This window comes from Pelodiscus sinensis, chromosome 5, assembly GCF_052426305.1.
Source record: "Pelodiscus sinensis isolate ZL-2025 chromosome 5, ASM5242630v1, whole genome shotgun sequence".
Taxonomy (NCBI): Eukaryota; Metazoa; Chordata; order Testudines; family Trionychidae; genus Pelodiscus; species Pelodiscus sinensis.
Window position 1 is genome coordinate 63,693,022 of NC_143056.1, and position 18,826 is coordinate 63,711,847.

Sequence of the window (18,826 nt, forward strand, 5' to 3'; positions counted from 1 at the left end):
GTGGAGGAGTGGGATTTCTGTGTTTTTTCCATTCCCTTCACTGAAGTTAAAATTGAGAGAGAACATAAAGATGTGTCTAAAGTACCTATAAAAGCTTGTTTCTTCACTAATGGGTATAATAGTAAGGACTCTGCCAAATACTATTAAAGTTCCTGCTGCTTCTCAAAAGACTTGTTGCCACTAATGTATAAAAGAGAACCACTTTCTCTCTTGCCTTTTCCCCCTTTACTGTTTTCCTAAAATACCACTATATATTGTGAGAGGCTAAACAAGAAGTATACTTTGCCTAGAGTGATAAATCTAACAGACAGTATTGGGTTCCTAATTTTTTTTTTCAGGAATCATTGAGTGCTGTGGAGTGGGACAGAGCACAGTTGGAAAGGGAAAGAAAATTACGGATGGAGTGAGAATTTTTGGATGGGCCAGAAGAGGGAGGGGAGCTGGAGGGAACATCTGGAAATTCTTTGCATAAATTGCCTCTGCATCTATAATCAACACATTTAAGACATACACAATCAAAAGAAGTGATGTAACCATCCTTTGTTTTCTTCTGCGGGTGTCTCAGCATTCTTGTTATTTTTGTGCCTCTTCTGTTAAACCTGCTCTTTCATTGACAAAATCCACTCTAACAACAGTGGTTCTCTTGTGTAACTGACAAAACTATTGTTTACATGAAACAGAAGTTTTCCTTTCTATTCTACTTTTTCTCAATGGTTTTAATCTCTTCTGTCCTCCTTTCCTCTGACTGGCCCATAGAAGGGAGAGTGCTGGCCTACTATCCATGTCAGTACCATCTGTGGTGGGATATTTGTGAGTATGGCCCAGACAAGCTGTTACTAGTCTTTTAGCTGTTTCTTTGAAGTATTCTCTGAGTGGTCTCTGTCTTAAGATGGTTCAGGGTAGGGATGTTAAATATCAGTTATTTGAATAGCTGATTAACCTCATGAATTCTTATCAGTTACTTGACTATTCTATAGTCCCTGAGGGAGCCAGCAACCAGCTGTATCAGAGGTAACAGTGCAGGGTGCCAGGCAGGAGCTGGTACATGAGGGAAGTCATTTTAAAAACAAGCTAATAGAGGCAGCAACGCACAGTGGCAGCAGCCCCTATCTGGGAAGGGGAGACTCCAAGTTCCCGGACTCAACGTGAGCCAGAACTGAGCCGGGCTGCTGGCCAGCCTGCTAAAAACTTACTGGCCAGGGTGGGGAAGGGAATGGGCGTAGTCTCTAGCATTAACCTATAAGCTTTTGCTTATTGGTTAATAGACTGTATTGTTACATCCGTAGTTCAGGGGTCTGCTTGGTGGAAAAAATTGATATTCTACCACTGTGTGCGTGCGTGCGTCCGTGCGTCCCTCCCTCCCTCCTTCTCCCTCCTGCCCCCCAGGGAGTAACTTAAGAATCCTCATTTGCTCAGTTGGTCCAGTTGTCATGCTGGCTAGGGAACCCATACACAGCTTATCATTGTGAGGAGTGGCTCAGGATCTTCTGTTCAATGTTTAAGGTTTTGGCAATTTGATGAATTTAATTGGTTTTTAGTAGAAGTTTGGTATGTGAGGGGGAGTGTCCTGAGGTGTTTCTTATCCTAGGAAATACTCAGTGTTCTACCCAGCTATGTAACTCTGAAATCCATGTTGGATCCATGTCAGTTACTTGCTGTTGTGGTGTTCTGTGAGTTAGGAACATGGAGTTTCAGTAAAAATATTAACACATTGGTGGGTTTTAGTTAATCATCAAAGGTGAAAGTAAGCCGGTGTATCTTGGTACAGTGCTCTGGGGCAGAGCTCTGGATGCTGCTGGTATCTGGTACTCACATGGCTGGGCAGTGCAGTCCCTGGCCAGCCCCAGTGCTTGGGTGGCTAGAACTGGAGCTTGGGTGCACTATGGCTGCGCAGCATCTCCTCATTCCTATCCCTTGCCCTGAGCCTCTGGTACTCCATCCCACACTGGAATTTTTTTCAGATATTGTCTTATCACACAACCCCCTACTCTGACACCCCCCCCCCCCCCCAGGGAATTGCAATACAACAGTACAAGGGATGTTAAATTTAGATTAGTTAATGAATCGAATAGTTAATGGGATTACCTATAGGATTAATCTATAAAGGAGCCTCTGCCTTTGATCTGTAGCAAGAACTCAAAAGCGAAAGCCCTGCAGGGAGCATTGGGCCAGTGGGGGACTGACCCCATCCTCCCTGCAGCACCTGAGCCTTTGAAATGTGCAAGAGCCAGTTCCCCCACCGCACCATCTGTGTGTGTGGGGGGGGGGGGGGGCGGGGAGTGGTTGAGGCACAGCTGGAAACAGTGTGAGCGGGGACTGAAGTAGCCTTCCCTTCCTTTCAAAAGGAAGCCCCGCGGGACCAGCGGGGCCTCCCCCACTGGCCCCTTGCTTTCTGCAGGGCTTCTGCTTTTGAAATGTACAAGAGCCCCACTGGCAGAAACGGCATGATCGGAGACTGCTTCAGTCCCCGCTTGCACTGTTTCCTGCTGTGCCTCTGTTCCCCCCCCCCCCACACACACACACACTCCCGCCAACGTGGTGCTGGGGGGAACCAGCTTTTAAGCCGGCTCCCCCTAGCACTGGCTCCTGTCTTTCCCCTCACTTCACCCCCATCCCCACTTGCTGCCTCTCCAATAGAGGCAGCAAGGGACAGAAAGCAACTAGTAGACTCCGATAAACATAAGCTTACTTGTCAACTAGTTGCTTACATCCTAAACATCACCTGTAAGAAATTTTCTTCCCCCTGGTGATCATACTTTAGAGCAGGGTTGGGCAAACTACAGTCTGCAGGCTGCATTTGGACTGTCAGCCATGTTAATCTGACCTTAAGCTCCTGCTGGGGAGCAAAGTCTAGGGCTTGCCATGTGCCATGGCTCCATGGCTCCCGAAAACAGAAGCATGTCCCTGCCCTGGCTCTTACGTATAAGAGCAGCAGAGGGCTGCACCTGCCATGCCCCTGGAACTCTCATTGGCTGGAAACTGTGGCCCGTGGGAGCTGCAAGAGGCTTGGCCACACCTCAACATAGGAGCTGGCCAGAAGGGGGACATGCCACTGCTTGTGGAGGTAAGTGCAGCATGGTGTCTTCATCCCTGAGCCCCCTCTCCATGAGCCAGCCTCCTGCCCCAGCCCTGATTTTTTTCCCCCCCTCCTGCCCTCCAAACCCTTCAGTCTCCGGTCAGAGCCCCTCCTGCATACCCCCTCAATTCCAATCCTACTCCAGCCCTTGCTTTCAGGAATGGAGATATAACACTTTGGAAAAGTCAACTTGGAATATTTGAGTGTCTGCTGAGGCAGCCTGGAGTGGGAGCCACTGTGCTGGAGAAAAGGAAGATGAAGTTGTTTGGACTCTAGGGAGGCGCTAGTCCCACATGACCTTTTCCTCACCACTTGTGAATTCCATGTTGAGCAAGATATGGGGAAAAATCAGCCTGGAGCTGGTGGCTTAAACTCTGGGAACACTAATTGTACTTTTCTGATGACATATTAGGAGCTGAAAAGAGGTTGACAAGAACTAGAAACTAATTTATTTAGATCTGGCCCCTCGGCAGAGCACATTAGTTAAAATTTGTCAACGTTCTTTTTGTGGGTTGAGTGTTTCAGTGGAATGACTTGTTTGAGTACAGTTACTCACATGCTTAAGCACTTGCCGGATTGGGTTCTTAGAGTGGAGAGATGCTGTTCTCTAGCCAGAAAATCTAGACTTTAAGAAAAGTAAAAAGAACACTTCCTTTGGAGTACACTCAAACCCCTGGGAAGGCCCATCAACATAAATGATGTTACACATGTCAGCATTGAGTTTGTACGTACAGACCTTAAACATGCTGTTTTTCTCTGCTGTAAGTTCAAATGCTTTTCTCTAGCACTCCTACCCATTCTGTACATGTCTTCTCCCAAGTTGACTGGTGTTTGAATGGAAATCCTAATTGTATTTTTATAATAATGTTCGATGTCTTTGTTCTCTGGCTTTTTTTATAATGTGTAGTAATAGCACTGGGATCAAGTCTGAATGAAGTTTTGGATTATTTTGTACTTATGGCTTATGAATACTAAACACAGCTTTTTCTGGTTCTCCTGGAAAGGTTCTATTGAAGCAGAGGTTTGTATGGGTGAGTCAAAGAAACTTCACAGGTTGAAATTGAAAGAACATGATCACATGTAGGCACTGTTCTACAAAGTAACTAACAGAATTTGTAAATTAGTATCACATGTACCTTTTCAAGGAGTATGTGTCTGGGTTCTAGAATACTATCTAACTTCAGCTACTGGTTCTTATTGTACTTTGCTTGGCTGTTCCAATTCCCACTGTATCATGGCAAAACTGGCTCACCTGTGAGATTCTGAGCATGTATACATTTTCTTTAACTTAATGCACTATTTCAGTGATAGAACTTCCTTTTCATCTCAGTTTAACTCAAATGCTCCTTAAATCTGATGCCCTCTCCTTGTCTGGCACTCTGCCTGCAAATGATTTCAGCCCTTTCATCTACTTTCTTAATGCCTCTCTTTGTTTTTGTTTACACCCAGATTTGAAATTAAGAAGAAATTAAAAACAGCAAAAAAGAAAGAAAAAAAGGAGAAAAAGAAAAAGCAAGAGGAAGAGCAGGAAAAGAAAAAGCTTACACAGATCCAGGAGTGTCAGGTAAGAAATGCAGCAATTCTCACTCCTAGTCACTTTATCCCACAGAAGCATGCAGCTGCCTTTTGCCCTCCTCCCTGTCTCTCTCCAAACCCTTCCTAGCAGCTTGGTAGGGAGCAGAGAAGTCAGGTTGCTTCTGTACTCAATGCAATCTTGAGTTTTCAGATCACTTGAAAAAACAAAACAAAACTCCCAAACCTCTTTTGTCTGTTAAGGAATGAACAGACCACTCTTCTCTAAGAACATTTACGTTAAGAACGAATACTTGTTGTGCTATTACAATGTTGCTTAACTGTTCTCATATTAAAGGGTCTTTTTGTCAAACTTTTGCCTTAAAAGAGGAAACTTATAACATTTGGTGTCTCGCTAGAAGTGAATTTTTTAGGGGAGTTTGACCAAAAACTGTGAAGCCATTTTTTAAGACAAAGAATGAGGAATAATAGTTTTGCTATTTAAAAAAATGGCTTCTATTGTGTATCTGGTGTGGCGCAGAAATGGAAAAGGCAGTAGGGATATAAGCACATTGGCAACCTAGAAACTTTCTGTAGTCTGGCAAAAATCTGTTTTTAGAATGAAGTCAAGTTTATAAGTTCTCAGATGTATATTCATATATACAGACACATAGTCCTTCTCTTTGAAGAACAACTTCTCAGTATTCTGATGACTTACATGCATCTATAAATAAGTTGGAATGAATTTCTTATTACATGTTTAAGTGCAGGTGGTAATCCTTTGGCCTTCCTAGAACTAGAACTCTGAGGGAATGTGTTCGTTATGGAAGACTGTGTAATCTTTCATATTCACAAGGTGTAAGAGTTAATATGTAAGAATACTTTGGCATTTCTTATCCTGAGTGTTTCTCTTGGCAATGTGAATACTTTTAATATAGCTTTTGTGTGAAATTTAAACCTACACAATTTTACTCTTTAGCAAATATAAAAAAGACTCTACACAGTATATTCATTCATCTCCTACCTGTGTAACATCCTCTTTGTGTACTTATGTAACAAAAGTCAGAGCTACATGATACATTGTTCTGCAATTTAATTGATTGGCATGCATTCTGCCTGCTATTCCATCTTTCTTAGGGGTTACCTCTAAAATTCCAAAAATTTGAACAACATCAAACACCCACCCCTCTTTAAAAAACAAAAATACCCCACCCTTCCAGAATTTTTTTTCCTTGCAAAGAAATGACATTAATGCAGGTCTTGCACTATGCACTTTAGAATTTGTTATTGATGCAAAAGTCTATCATCTCATAACCCAGTAGTGCTAGAAAAGAGAGCTTGATACCATGAGTCTGAGCTTTCTACTTGTGTTCCATTGGAAAGTTCCAAGATCAGACTTGGCAGTGATGGTATTGGAGCTACTTTAGGGAACTTTCAGATACATCTACAAATTTTAGTTGGTTTTTGCCCTTCCTGTGTAAATTGTTGGGCTCGTGGTACCAAGAAAGTTTGAAAGGGGAAAAATAACAAGTTTTAAGCCCTAAATCGTTTGTACAATAGTAGTTGTGTAACACACAACGTAAACAGAACACCTAGCTCATGTGTTTAAAAAGGTTTTATCCATACTTGTTCAAGAATATCCTGCATAAGTCTATCAGCATAAGTTCTGAATGAACCTTCTATATTGTATACTAAGTATTAAAGTGGAGGTGCTCAAATGGGGGGAGGGAAAAACTCTTGAAGTTTTCCATCTTACAGAGTTTGAAATGGAATAACATTTTGGCTTTTGAAATTCTATGCAAATTATTCTTTTGAAAAACACATGACTTTACCCATTGCTCCCTTTTGTCACTTTGATAAAATAAAAGATGTCCACAATTATTTACCTCGATTCCCCCACTTTTTTTTGCTATTTTATCTTTTCAAAACTTCTCAAACTCTTAAAGTTAGTGGCAAAGTTAGTTTCAGTTTTCCTTTTGTCATTCTGCAACTTTACTGAAATTTAAAGTTCTGAAATTTAGCAAAAAAGTGAAACCAAACTCTAGGCAAAATCAGTGGCAAAAAGGAATAAGGAAAAAGAAAAGGAGGAAAGTGAAGGACAGCAACAAAAATGAATCTTTGAAATTTGAAATCTATAGTCTCAATTTTGACAAAGAGCTTTGAAAATCCTAAGGCTTTTATGAAAATGTTACGGGTTGGATATTTTTGGGATGGGGGAATGGGATAGAGGATTTATTAAACTCTTTGAATGAAATATTTCAGTCCACTCTAATTCTAGAATAGAGAGCTTTTTAATTTTGTTCCCCATTTCAGTCTCTGAACTGTGGCTAAGTGGTGAGGTGTTCTATGTGCATGCTCTTTAGGTGATGTCACACAACAAAGAACGACGGTCAAAGAGGGACGAGAAACTGGATAAGAAATCTCAGGCAATGGAGGAACTGAAAGCAGAAAGAGAGAAAAGGAAGAACAGAACAGGTGAGTGTGAAAGTTTGTCGACCTGCAAAAAAACAAATTTAAGAGTGTTTCTAATCATATAACATGGCTATAGCAGGTAGTGATGAGGCACTTGTCTTTAAACTGGTGTCAATACAAAAAACTGAGTTAAGTGGGTTGATTTAGTTTTGAAACTAATGGGGGTCATCTCGAACCCCACATCCTCGTTTGCCTCCAGTTCTTATTTGGGCAGAATCCGTGACCTTTGTTTCCCAGAATTGCCATTTCCATGTTCACTCTTTCCTTGGTCTATTGACAGATGTTGTGAACACAAGTGAAAGTTGGCAGTGGTGGTTTGTTATGCTTATAAGAAGTGCACAGGATCTTTTTAGGGGAAAAGGCAATACAGGCAGTCCCCGGGTTACGTACAAGATAGGGACTGTAGGTTTGTTCTTAAGTTGAATTTGTATGTAAGTCGGAACTAGCGTCCAGATTCAGCCGCTGCTGAAACTGACCAGCGGCTGACTACAGGAAGCCCGAGGCAGAGTTGCTCTGCCCTGGGCTTCCTGGAATCAGCCGCTGATCAGTTTCAACAGCAGCTGAATTTGGATGCCTGGGACAGAGCAGGTGGGGCGCTGCCGGGTAGGTCCCCGCAGCGCCGCACCTCAGCGCTGCGGGGACCAGCCCGGCAGCACCCCAGCAGCTCTACCCCAGGTGTCCCCAAGTCAGCCACTGCTGAAACTGATCAGCGGCTGATTCCAGGAAGCCCGGGGCAGAGCAACTCTGCCTCGGGCTTCCTGTAGTCAGCTGCTGGTCAGTTTCAGCAGCGGCTGACTTGGGGACGCCTGGGGCAGAGCAGCTGGGGTGCTGTCCGGTTGGTCCAGTAGCGCCGAGGAGCGGTGCTGCGGGACCAACCCGGCAGCACCCCAGCTGCTCTACCCCAGGTGTTGTCAGCGAGAAAAGCCTGGTCTGCTGGGGGGGAGGCGGGGGAACGCACTAGCTGCGCGCCCCCCCTCCCCCCAGCAGACCAGGGAGACATGGGCGGCGGGACTGCTGAGACGCGCCACGGTCCGGCCCACATCCTCCGTGGCTTTGCTCTGCGTCTCCCTGGTCTGCTGGGGGGGACTCCCCTCCAGCAGACCAGGGAGATGCGGAGCAGCTTTTCTCACCCCAGAGGATGCGAGTGGCGGGACCGCTGCGCATCTGGGCGTCCCGCCGCTCGCGTCCTCCTGGGCAAGAAAAGCCCCGTTCGTAACTGCGGTCGGATCCGCATAATTCAGGGACTGCCTGTATACCACATTGAGGGTAAGTCTATGTAGCAGGGCTAAAGTTGAATTAAGCTATGCAACTTCAGCTACGTTGAAATAGCTTAACGCTGCTTATGGGGCTGTCTATACAGCAGGAAAGCAAAGGGAAGAACACTTTTCCTTCAACTTCCTTTACTTCTCATGAAATGAGGGTTGCCATAAGACGGAGTAAGAAGTCCTCCAGCTCAACATTATTTCAAAATAAAGGCTTGTAGTGTAGTCACGCTCTTTTTCAGAATAGTGTCCGTTATTCTGAAATAACACTGCTGAGTAGACATACTCTTACTGAAAATACAAAGTTAAAGTATGTGTTAGGCATGTTAGATACAGTGTAATTGAATAGTCATGTAACCATGTGAAATCTTAGCGGTTACGTGATTATTCAGTAATCGCCAGGAGCGGAGCCGGGAGCCAGTGCGCTCCTGGCCCCACTCTTAGGGTGCTCCCTATTTAAAAACCAGCTCCCTGCACAGCCCGGCTGCTTGCCACCCCGCTGCCTTGGATACAGAGTCAGCAGTGCAGGGTGGCAGCAACCCCTGCCCACAAGGGTCCGAGTTCCCCGTGGACAGGGGTTGCTTCACTGCAGCTTCCTCCGCCCACCCTCCACTGCTGCCTATGATAGAGGCGACAGTGTAGGTGTCTTTTGGGTTTCCTTGGTCCTTGGCTAGAACGGTTAAAAAGGTCTAATGCTTGAGGGGTTTGTGCCGCCTGCTCCAAAAGTAGTTGCCATGAGCAGATAGACTGGCAAGGTAGTAATAAGCTCAAGTAGGCATATGTGAATCCTGTTTCCTTATCCCATTGCTCTTCCCTACCCAGTGGGAAGAGTGTTTCAGATGAGCACAACTGAGATTTAGGATATCTTCTGTTTTGCGTGTTTCAAACAAAATACCTACAGTGACTAAGTGAATGCTTATGCACAAGTGTACATGAATGCTATGAAGCTGGCTTTCAGTGTGTGAACATATAATTGTCTGGTTACCCTGTCTCTTAAAACTGGAGGGTTTCATGAGCAAGGAGAAGCTTTCAACAAAGGCTCGTTTTTCCCCCCTTTTTCAGCTGAGTTGCTTGCAAAAAAACAGCCATTAAAAACTAGTGAAGTATACTCAGATGATGAAGAGGAAGAAGAGGACGATAAGTCAAGTGAGAAGAGTGATCGCACGTCCAGATCGTCCTCGTCTGATGAGGAGGAAGAGTAAGTATTTAATACAGGTTATAAAGAAATGCTTTCCTGTGTGTGTTCAACATTAACAAAACTTAACAAACAATACCTCTGTGACCATATTTTGGTTTATAGGATTAAGCAGAGTCAGCTTGGGGCATCAAAGGCAGCTCTGCCACTTGGCAATGTCATTTTCAGGCTTCTGTGTGCAGCTAGATTTGGAATTTTTTTGCATTTCCTCTTGTAGTCCAGTTTCCCACCATTGGATCAGCAGCTAAGATTTAACACTCTCCTGTGGCCAAGTGTGTTCTTTCCTGTTGTCTGCAGTGATTGGAAGGTGAAGTCATTCTTGCTTGTAGGCACCAGAGTTTGCACTTGAACTTTGAGAGCTCAGCCAGTTGGGTAAATGTTTTGAAATTGTCCCAGTTGTGTGGAAAAGTTGAAGCTACACACTTGTATTGTGTTTTTTAAAAAAAAAGTGTGTATAAAGTGGCTAGTTGAGGAGTCTTGTAATGATGGTCACTGTTTAAATCATGCCTATATTTGTCATGACTGACATTTACTTCCATTAATTTGTGATTTGGTGTCCTTGCCCCAAGGATTAAATTGGTCTGAAGACTATAGTACTCAACCCTGAAGAACAAGGTCCATAGTTGAAAAATATAAGGGGGAACTACTGCCCATGCTGGTCATGTCCTATATATTAGAGAGCTTTGGTCGCCACAGATTTCCACTGGGCACCTCGTGAGCACTAAATTTACATAATTACACTTGTCCACCCTGAAAAATTGAATCCCTTTACAAATGTTTCAGTTAATTAGTTTTTGGTAGTCTGCACCTTATCTAAAGGTACTTTGGTGCTAATAGATTTATATTCGTTTGGTCTTCCTTGTCTTCCAAATCAGAAAAGAAGAAATTCCTCCTAAATCCCAGCCAGTCTCCTTACCTGAAGAACTGAATCGGGTACGGTTATCTCGGCATAAGCTGGAACGTTGGTGTCATATGCCTTTCTTTGCCAAGACAGTCACTGGCTGCTTTGTGCGTATTGGCATCGGGAACCACAACAGTAAACCTGTCTATCGGGTGAGTTTGTATTCCAGGGATTTAATTGCCATTTAGTAGCACAGCAATATTCACAGCTACTGTTGTTTGTCTGGGCTCTTTCTCCTGTGACCATACTTATTGGGGTCATTATGTACTAAAGGAGTCTGCTGCTGTTAAGAGTAGTAGAGAAGGCTGAAGGGGCGGGGGAGGGGGGAGGAAATTGAAGGGCGAGGTGGCCAGAGGGAACTGCAGCTTATTGATTTCTAAAGCAATGTGATAAATTGGTGCCATACTAAAACAAAATTGAAAACTCAGCCTAGTCCTTTTGACCCTAACTGTTGCTGCTCTGCTTTTTACTCTGTTTTGAAAATTAGTGCTGTGATCAAGTAAGGATCAGTGTGATCCCGTTTTCTGTAATTTGTGGTCACTCCCATAAATTCTTACCATCTTGTTGAGAAATCAGAAAATAGGCATTACTGTGCCAGACCTTTTAACTTTTCCCGTGCTCTTCAGAAGACAGGGTAAATAGGGAAACACTGCTTTGCAGCTTCAAAACTGATACTGAATTTGAGCAAAATGCAGGACGATGTAGCACTTTAAAGACTAACAAGATGGTTTATTAGATGATGAGCTTTCGTGGGCCAGACCCACTTCCTCAGATGTTTTTGATCTGAGGAAGTGGGTCTGGCCCATGAAAGCTCATCATCTAATAAACCATCTTGTTAGTCTTTAAAGTGCTACATTGTCCTGCATTTTGCTTCAGCTACCCCAGACTAACACGGCTACATTTCTATCTCTGAATTTGAGGACATTGATAAAAGATTTACCACCAGCTATGCTCTACAGTGATGAGAAGGCAGTATTATCAAACTGGTTTTCTGTATTCATAAAAAAAAATCTGCTTTTTCTTTTCTGCTAATTATGTAAAATAAACTAACCTAACACATCACTACCTTTGGGGAGATAACTTAATCATTTCATTGCTGTTCATCACCGTGACAACATGAAAGAATATGGTAGCATCTTCTGAAGTTCCTTTCAAAAACTGGTACTTCAGCACTGCCCCATGTGTTAAGCACAGTCACTCTGAAGATGTATTTTATTTTCTCCCCATACCAGATGCAGCTATTTTACTGTGTGATTGTATACATCATATGACTAGGGAAGAATTGAGACTGCTTAAACCCTATACCTCTTTCAGCTGGCATAAACTGCCAGCTAGTTTTATTTCAAGAAACTAATGAAGGTGAAGAACAAACCTATAAGAAGTAGTTGTACAATACTAACTAACACAGTAGGAAGGACTCTTCAGTGTAATCTTCTTACCATCAGGCATGGGCAAAATACGCCCTGTGGGCCAGTTTTGGCCCGCCAAGCCACTGGATCCAGCCTGCGTAGGCAGTGGGAAGCCCCAGACAGCCTTGCTTGCCCTGCAGCCTTGCACGCCTCTCAAACACGGCTGTGGGGTACTTTTTCTTTGAGTCCAGAGGGTAAGATTCAGACACTGCTCCTGCCTCCAGCACAATCCCATTGGTCAGTTTCTGTCCAGAAACTGGCCAACGGAATCTGCCTGTTTGAGTAACAGGCAGCTACGAAGCACAACCCTCCTGCTCAATTACTCACTCAAGCACATGGCTGAGCTGGTAGAAACATTTTAAGCTCTGTATTCCTTTAGCTCGGCAGGCAGGCAGGATGGTTTAACTGCTGGCTGATAAGTCTCCTGGCCAGAACCTGCCTCTAGCATCCCAGCCCCTCCATTCCCCAACCCTCTGCTCCCCACTCATGCCCCACTACTCCACATGCACCCATACCCACTACCAGATCTGGCACCCCAGTCTGCTGCATGAGATCACAATCCCCTCCTAGCCTAGGTCGCATCCCAAAACCCTGCACCCCAGTTCCCTGCCCTAGGTCACAGCTACCTCCTTCCCCCAAACTCCCTCCCAGATTCCATTCTCCCTCCTGCACCCCAGATACCACACCTCCTCAGTTAATACCATGGAAGAATGCAGCCCGTGACCAAAATCTTGGCATAGGGATATAAAATTTAGATTATTTGCCTAATGGAATAGTCGATGCAATTTGCATCGACTATTCAGTAAGTCAATAAGGGCGCCGCCACCTTTGAAATGTAGCAACACCCCTGGGGCTGTTGCTACACTTGAAAGGCCAAAGCACTGTAGGGAGCATGGGGTAAGGGGGACTCAAGCTGTGTCCCGCTGGACCCGTGCTCTCTGTGGCGTTTCAAAACGGAAGCACTGCATGGAGCTGTGGGCCATCTAGGGACCCTGGGCTGCACGTGGCATTTCAAAGAGTCAGTGCCATGTGGAGCCCGGAGTCATCTGGGAACTCCCCCGCTGACCCTGGGCTTCACATGGCAGTGCCGCTTTGAAATGTCACATGGAGTCCGGCCACTTTGAAGCATCCTCTCCTCTCCCCTCTCTTGCTGCCTCTTTCTGGTAGGGGGGGGAGTGACTAGTCGACTAGCCTCTTGACTATCTGTTAAGCATTTGCTTATTGTATAGTCAACTAGTCGTTCACATCCCTATCTTGGTGTGCCCCCCCCCCCCAAAAAAAATTATTGTCCACCCCTGCTTTAGATGATGATTTCTAGATAGAACTATTTATCAGACTAACCTTGGTCTCTAGTGGAGAGGACTTTGCAGAATGAAGTGTGTTCAGGAAATGGCATGATTAGTCCTCACAATCTTCTTTCCTGCATATCTTTTTATGATCTAGGTTGCTGAAATAACTGGTGTTGTAGAAACTGCAAAGGTTTACCAGCTTGGAGGTACCAGGACAAACAAAGGACTACAGTTACGGTAAGATGACAAAATAATTTTATCAGTAAGTGAATTGCCCTTTTATGAGATGCAATGTTTCCTGTGTAGTATGGAGATGAGAGCCATAAAACAGAGCGTTTCTACCAACCTGCTTGTCAGAACACTCCTCCTTTTCTCCCCCCCACCGCCTCCTTAAATAGGGAGGTAGTAAATGGAGCTCAAAATGGCCATCACTTTTCCTTGCTGTCTGAGAGTCATCTGGAGACTGCAATAGCAGGTGTCTATATTTTTCCTGTATGATGTCAGCCATCTGTATTTTTCTCCTTCACCACCTTCACATAAGGCAATGGGGCAATATGTCTTCCCATGATAGGGGCAGCACAGATGCTGGCATGCCGTGCTGCTTAAATGGATGGTGCATGGGTGGATATCACATCAAATTTCTCTCTTCTGGGTATTTCTATGGACCCGTTAAAAAAATTAATTGTTCCAGTGTTTGGAGAATGCATATTTGTGCAGGTCACAATAACTTGATAAATTCTGTGAAAAAGCCTTATTAATTCATCACCCTTCTGATGGCTGGTAATAGCTTCTTCTGCCTAGTTGAAAGAGAGAAATTCTTACTGTAAGGCAGGGCTACTCAATATGCAGCCCATTTGTTTGCGGCCTGTGGGTGGGAGCCAAAACAAAAAAGTAGTCAGTATAATGTGTTTTAGTAGTTAAATTCCTGGACTGTCATTGCTCATTAAAAGTGCTGACATATGGGTGGAAATCAGGTAACTATTGCATTTTATTAATATCAGCAGAACTGACTTAAATGTGGCCTGTATGTTGTATAGTCTTGCCTTAATCTTTATATTCATACCAGTCAGTGCGAAAGAAGCTATTTGCATATATTTGCATGTGTAGGCAACCACACTTAAGTTGTGGCCCTCGGTATGTGCTGAAAGTATCACTGTGGCCCCCAGGGTTTCCAAAGTTGAGTAATCCTGCTGTAAGGAATGTTTCACCAGGGCAGCTCACTTCCTCAGGCAGTAGATTCTATGGCGATCTAAAACTTTGGCTGGTGGTGAGAACTTTTGATACTGTTTAGAAACTAGACAGAGGAGGTCACTTCCACTTATCCACTTCCTATAGTGTCCCTATAGGTCAGTGGTGGGCAAATACCAGCCTGAGGGCCAGATGTGGTTTTGTCAGAGTTAGACCTGGCAGGCCGCCACTACTGTGTTTTACCTGCGCCTCCACAGGTACAGGGGCTTGCAGCTCCAATTGGCCATGGATCACTATTCCCAACCAATGGGAGCTGAGAGGAGTATCGCGGACAGGGACACCTGGCGAACCACCTCCATTTTATTGCCCACTCTAGCTATAGGTGCTTGTGTCCCTGCCTAGCTGATTCAAAAACTTTGGTAGTGTTGTCTGTTTGGCCTGCACATGTGCTGCCCCTGTCTTGCGTTCTGCCACGAGGCTAGCCAATGTGCACAGGTGAACCTGGCTCAGTTCTTTCTTAAATAAATAAGACGGAGAATATTTTATTGTCTTTATATAAATCCATGGTACACCCACATCTTGAATACTGCATACAGATGTGGTCTCCTCATCTCAAAAAAGATATGCTGGCATTAGAGAAGGGCAACTAAAATGAGTAGGGGTTTGGAATGGGTCCCATATGAAGAGAGATTAAAGAGACTAGGACTTTTCAGCTTGGAAAAGAGGAGACTAAGGGGGGGATATGATAGAGGTGTATAAAATCATGAGTGGTATGGAGACAGTGAATAAGGAAAAGTTATTTACTTGTTCCCATAATATAAGAACTAGGGGCCATCAAATTAAATTAATGAGCAGCAGGTTTAAAACAAATAAAAGGAAGTTCTTCTTCATGCAGCACACAGTCAACCTGTGGAACTCCTTGCCTGAGGAAATTGTGATGGCTAGGTCTATAACGGGGTTTAAAAGAGAACTAGATACATTCATGGAGGTTAAGTCCATTAATGGCTATAAACCATGATGGATAAGGAATGGTGTCCCTAGCCTCTGTTTGTCAAAGGGTGGAGATGGATGGCAGGAGAGAGATCGCTTGATTGTTACCTGTTTGGTTCACTCCTTCTGGGGCACCTGATGTTGGCCACTGTCGGCAGACAGGATACTGGGCTGGATGGACCTTTGGTCTGACCCAGTATGGCCATTATTATGTTCTTATGTTAACTGCACCTTTCTGGAAACAGAGCTATTAGTCTGTTCATCATGCTACACTTGAAAGGCCAAAGCACTGTAGGGAGCATGGGGTCAGCGGGGGACTCAAGCTGTGCTTAGCACTTAAATAATTAACCCCTTTCTGAGCTGTAGAGCTTTCTTTATTTTCTCTCTCTCAGGCAAAAAACCCTGGACTTTTTTATTTTTCCCCACCTTTGTCTGGGGTTTGCTCCAGCACAGGTGTATACCCAGTTTTTGGGATTTAAGAGGTGCCTCACATGCAAGAAAGCCATGTTTCTCAAAACGGTGATCTCTGCCAACAACTCAAGTCCAGATCTTGGAAAGCCCAAAAGCTGATACTAAAATTCTTCCTTGGTGACAGCTCTTCAGGCATCCTGGAGTCACCAAAGTGGTACAAATCTTCCCCACAGCCCTTGACATCTAAGGACTACGGGTTGAAGAAAATAGCTGCGGCTCTGTCAAGATTTTTTTGGGGGGGGAAGCCAGAATTCCAAATTAGCTGGAAGAGATTACCATTTGGTATGGTCAGTACCAAGATAGTCGGAACATAGTACATGCAACTCATGAGGGTCTGAAGTGGCAGGTACAGTCTATGTCCCTGGTGTCCAACACACTAGCCGCTAACCAAGTATGGCTGGTTGGCTCGAACAATGTGGCTATTTGGCTGGTTGAGTGTGGCTAGTTTGCTGTAGCTACTATAATGGCTACTGCTTCAGAACTGGTTGGCCACCACAGGTCTATATTCTGAAAAACCTGATGGATATAGGCATGGAAGCAACAGCATTGATAGATAAAGGTAAGGACAGAGACTGTACCAGTTCTAAGAAGATTCTTTCAGTACAAGCTTTGCCATTGGCTTTGTGAGCCATCCAGCCTCAGAGCATTTGGTACAGCTCAGATCACTGATCCCTTTGGTGCCATCAACCCACTGTCAGCACCAAGTAGGCTGGCACCACAAGAGTCCAGGCACTCTAAAGACTTCATGGTATCTTTCATACCACAGTTTCCCTTGCTCAGTATTGGGGCTCTCGTGTAAAGTTTACTTTGGATGTAGTAATCTTCATTGGTGCACTGTCGTACACCTCCATTCTCCAGGGCTAAATCAGATAGTGATGGGAGACTGTCTCCTGTTCACTCCTCTCACATTGCTCATTCTGCCTATTACCAATCTGGACTCGTTAATCTGCTCCTTAGCCACCAGGGTATTGTCAATCATGGGCACCACCTCTGGGTCACCTTGCACTACCTTGGTCACCCTACTACAGTGGTTCTTAAACATTTTGGCCCGTGGACCAGTGGGCTCAATGTAAACCTTTCCATGGACCACCAGTTGATAATGGAAACTCACTGTTAATTACATAATTATGCCCGAGCCATTTTGCTAGTGCTGCAGGTAGGGAGAATGATTTAATTTGAATTATTAAGCAGATTAAGGGTTTTAACTTTCTCATTTTAATTTATCAAACTTCATTTTAAATAATGTAAAATATTAATTTATGCCCAACAGAAAAGGTTTCAATGCTTTTTGCATTATGGCAGAGGTGGGGAACCTTTTTTGGCTCAGGGCCACTGACCCACAAAAAAATCAGTCAGACCACAGAAGTTCGAAGCAAAAAAACCCTCCAGAATCCCCCAACTCTCACTGATGTGGTCCCCAATTGAGACACCTCCCTCCTCTGGTATGCCAGCCCCACAGGACCAGGGGAAGGGACAGAGAGGAGTGAGGTTCAGGGTTTCCCATAGTCCTGATTAACTTTTCTGGGGTTCTGTGTGGTGGATTTTGTGGACCCCTTTAGGCTCTGGTGGGGACAAATGAGGGGGACAGGGCTGCCAATGAGAGAGAGGGATCTGCGCAGGTGGTGTGGTGGAGGAGGAGGTGAGGGTGCAAGGTCTGGGTGGGAGGTAGGATACAGAAGCAGGCTGGGAATAAGGTGTCTGGCCAGGAGGGAGGGTGTAGGAGCAAGCTGGAGGTATGGGGTCTCAGTGGGGGGGGGGGGGGGGATGAGTGAAGAGATTGGGACGTAGGGCTTTGGGTGTGAAGGGGGGCACTTGGCTTCACACTCCTGCTGCTCCCAAGCACCACCTCCCGCTGCTCCCATTGCCTCCTGACAGCACCTCACTACGCTGCTGTTCCCAGTGCGGGGGGGAAGGGGGAGCTCAGCCACCCTTCCCTACATAGTGGGGAGCCTGTGAAGCTGCTCCAGCCTCACAGACATAGAACCATAGAAGAGGAGGGTTGGAAGAGACCCCAGGAGGCCTTCTGGTCCTAGCCCCTGCTCCAAGCAGAACCAATCCCAAGGAAATCAGGTATCTTGCCTTCCCTTCCTTCTTTGGGCATTGCAGCCTCAGAGTGGCTAGAAGGAATCTTTGCTGAGGGTCAGGCACAGCTCTGGCACTGTACTGAGCTCACCTGGCTGAAAGGTGAGCCCAGGGTGCAGGGGTAGGGGCATGCTGCTGTCCCCAGAGTAACCTGGCTCCACCAGTGTGGGCCAATCTGCAGCACAGCAGTCAGTTCCTTCCCCCGTCTCCCTTTCTGAGGCTCACTCCCTTGCATCTCTGTGAACTCCCTGGCCCTGGACAAGCCTGCTGTGTTGGGAGCTGCTCCTACCAAACATACCAGATTTTGCAAAATAACCACCACCCCTCGCTGCATTTTTGCAAGAAGGAGGCTCCCCCCAGGTTTAGACCTACCAGCCAGCTTGTGCCAATGAACCCCAATTGCGAAGCAAAGACAGTTGTTACTTTCCAGCCCCCTGCTGAGTGCTGTTTGCAAGCCCAGGACTGCAGCCCTACTCACTGTGCGTGCTGGAGAAAGGGAACTGAGCTCACAGGCTATACTGAGCACACATAGCGCTCCTGCCCCCAGCGTTTGCCTCCTACATGGTCCAGCCAGGATTGTAGCCCCTTTGTGTAGTTCCTCTTCTCCCCGCAATGTTACATTTCTTTAATGAGCTGATGGGAAGGATCTGAGCCAAGCCCTGCACCACCAGAGTGAAACCCACAGAGCAGTTCAGAGAAATCCTTCTTGTTCCCAACCCCCAGCCTGTCCATGCCCATGTGGCTGGAAACACCCCCTGCTGGGCTCCAATTGCAGCCTCTCCCTGTTTGAGCCCCTTCCTCCCCCAATCCTCCTTGTCCCCACCTGCCTTTGTACCTCCTCCCCTTTGCCTGCCCTCCAAGGGAAGCTGCAGCAGGCTCCCCATTGCGTGGGGGAGGTGGGTGCTGAGCTCAAGCTGCGAACCACCTTTAAGGTGGCCGTGGATTGCTAGTGAGTCTGCGGAGCGCACTTTGAGAACCA

General features: G+C 45.4%; 1 protein-coding gene across 1 annotated transcript in view; it reads left to right on the plus strand.

Moving 5' to 3' along the window:
* Window positions 1-18,826, plus strand: part of RTF1 (RTF1 homolog, Paf1/RNA polymerase II complex component) — a 55,136-nt gene that overhangs the window by 17,602 nt on the left and 18,708 nt on the right. The window contains exons 5-9 of the mRNA XM_075927141.2: window positions 4,526-4,640; window positions 6,952-7,063; window positions 9,385-9,520; window positions 10,393-10,570; window positions 13,271-13,353. Coding sequence (XP_075783256.1) covers window positions 4,526-4,640; window positions 6,952-7,063; window positions 9,385-9,520; window positions 10,393-10,570; window positions 13,271-13,353 — 624 coding nt within the window. The remainder of the gene's footprint in view (window positions 1-4,525; window positions 4,641-6,951; window positions 7,064-9,384; window positions 9,521-10,392; window positions 10,571-13,270; window positions 13,354-18,826) is intronic.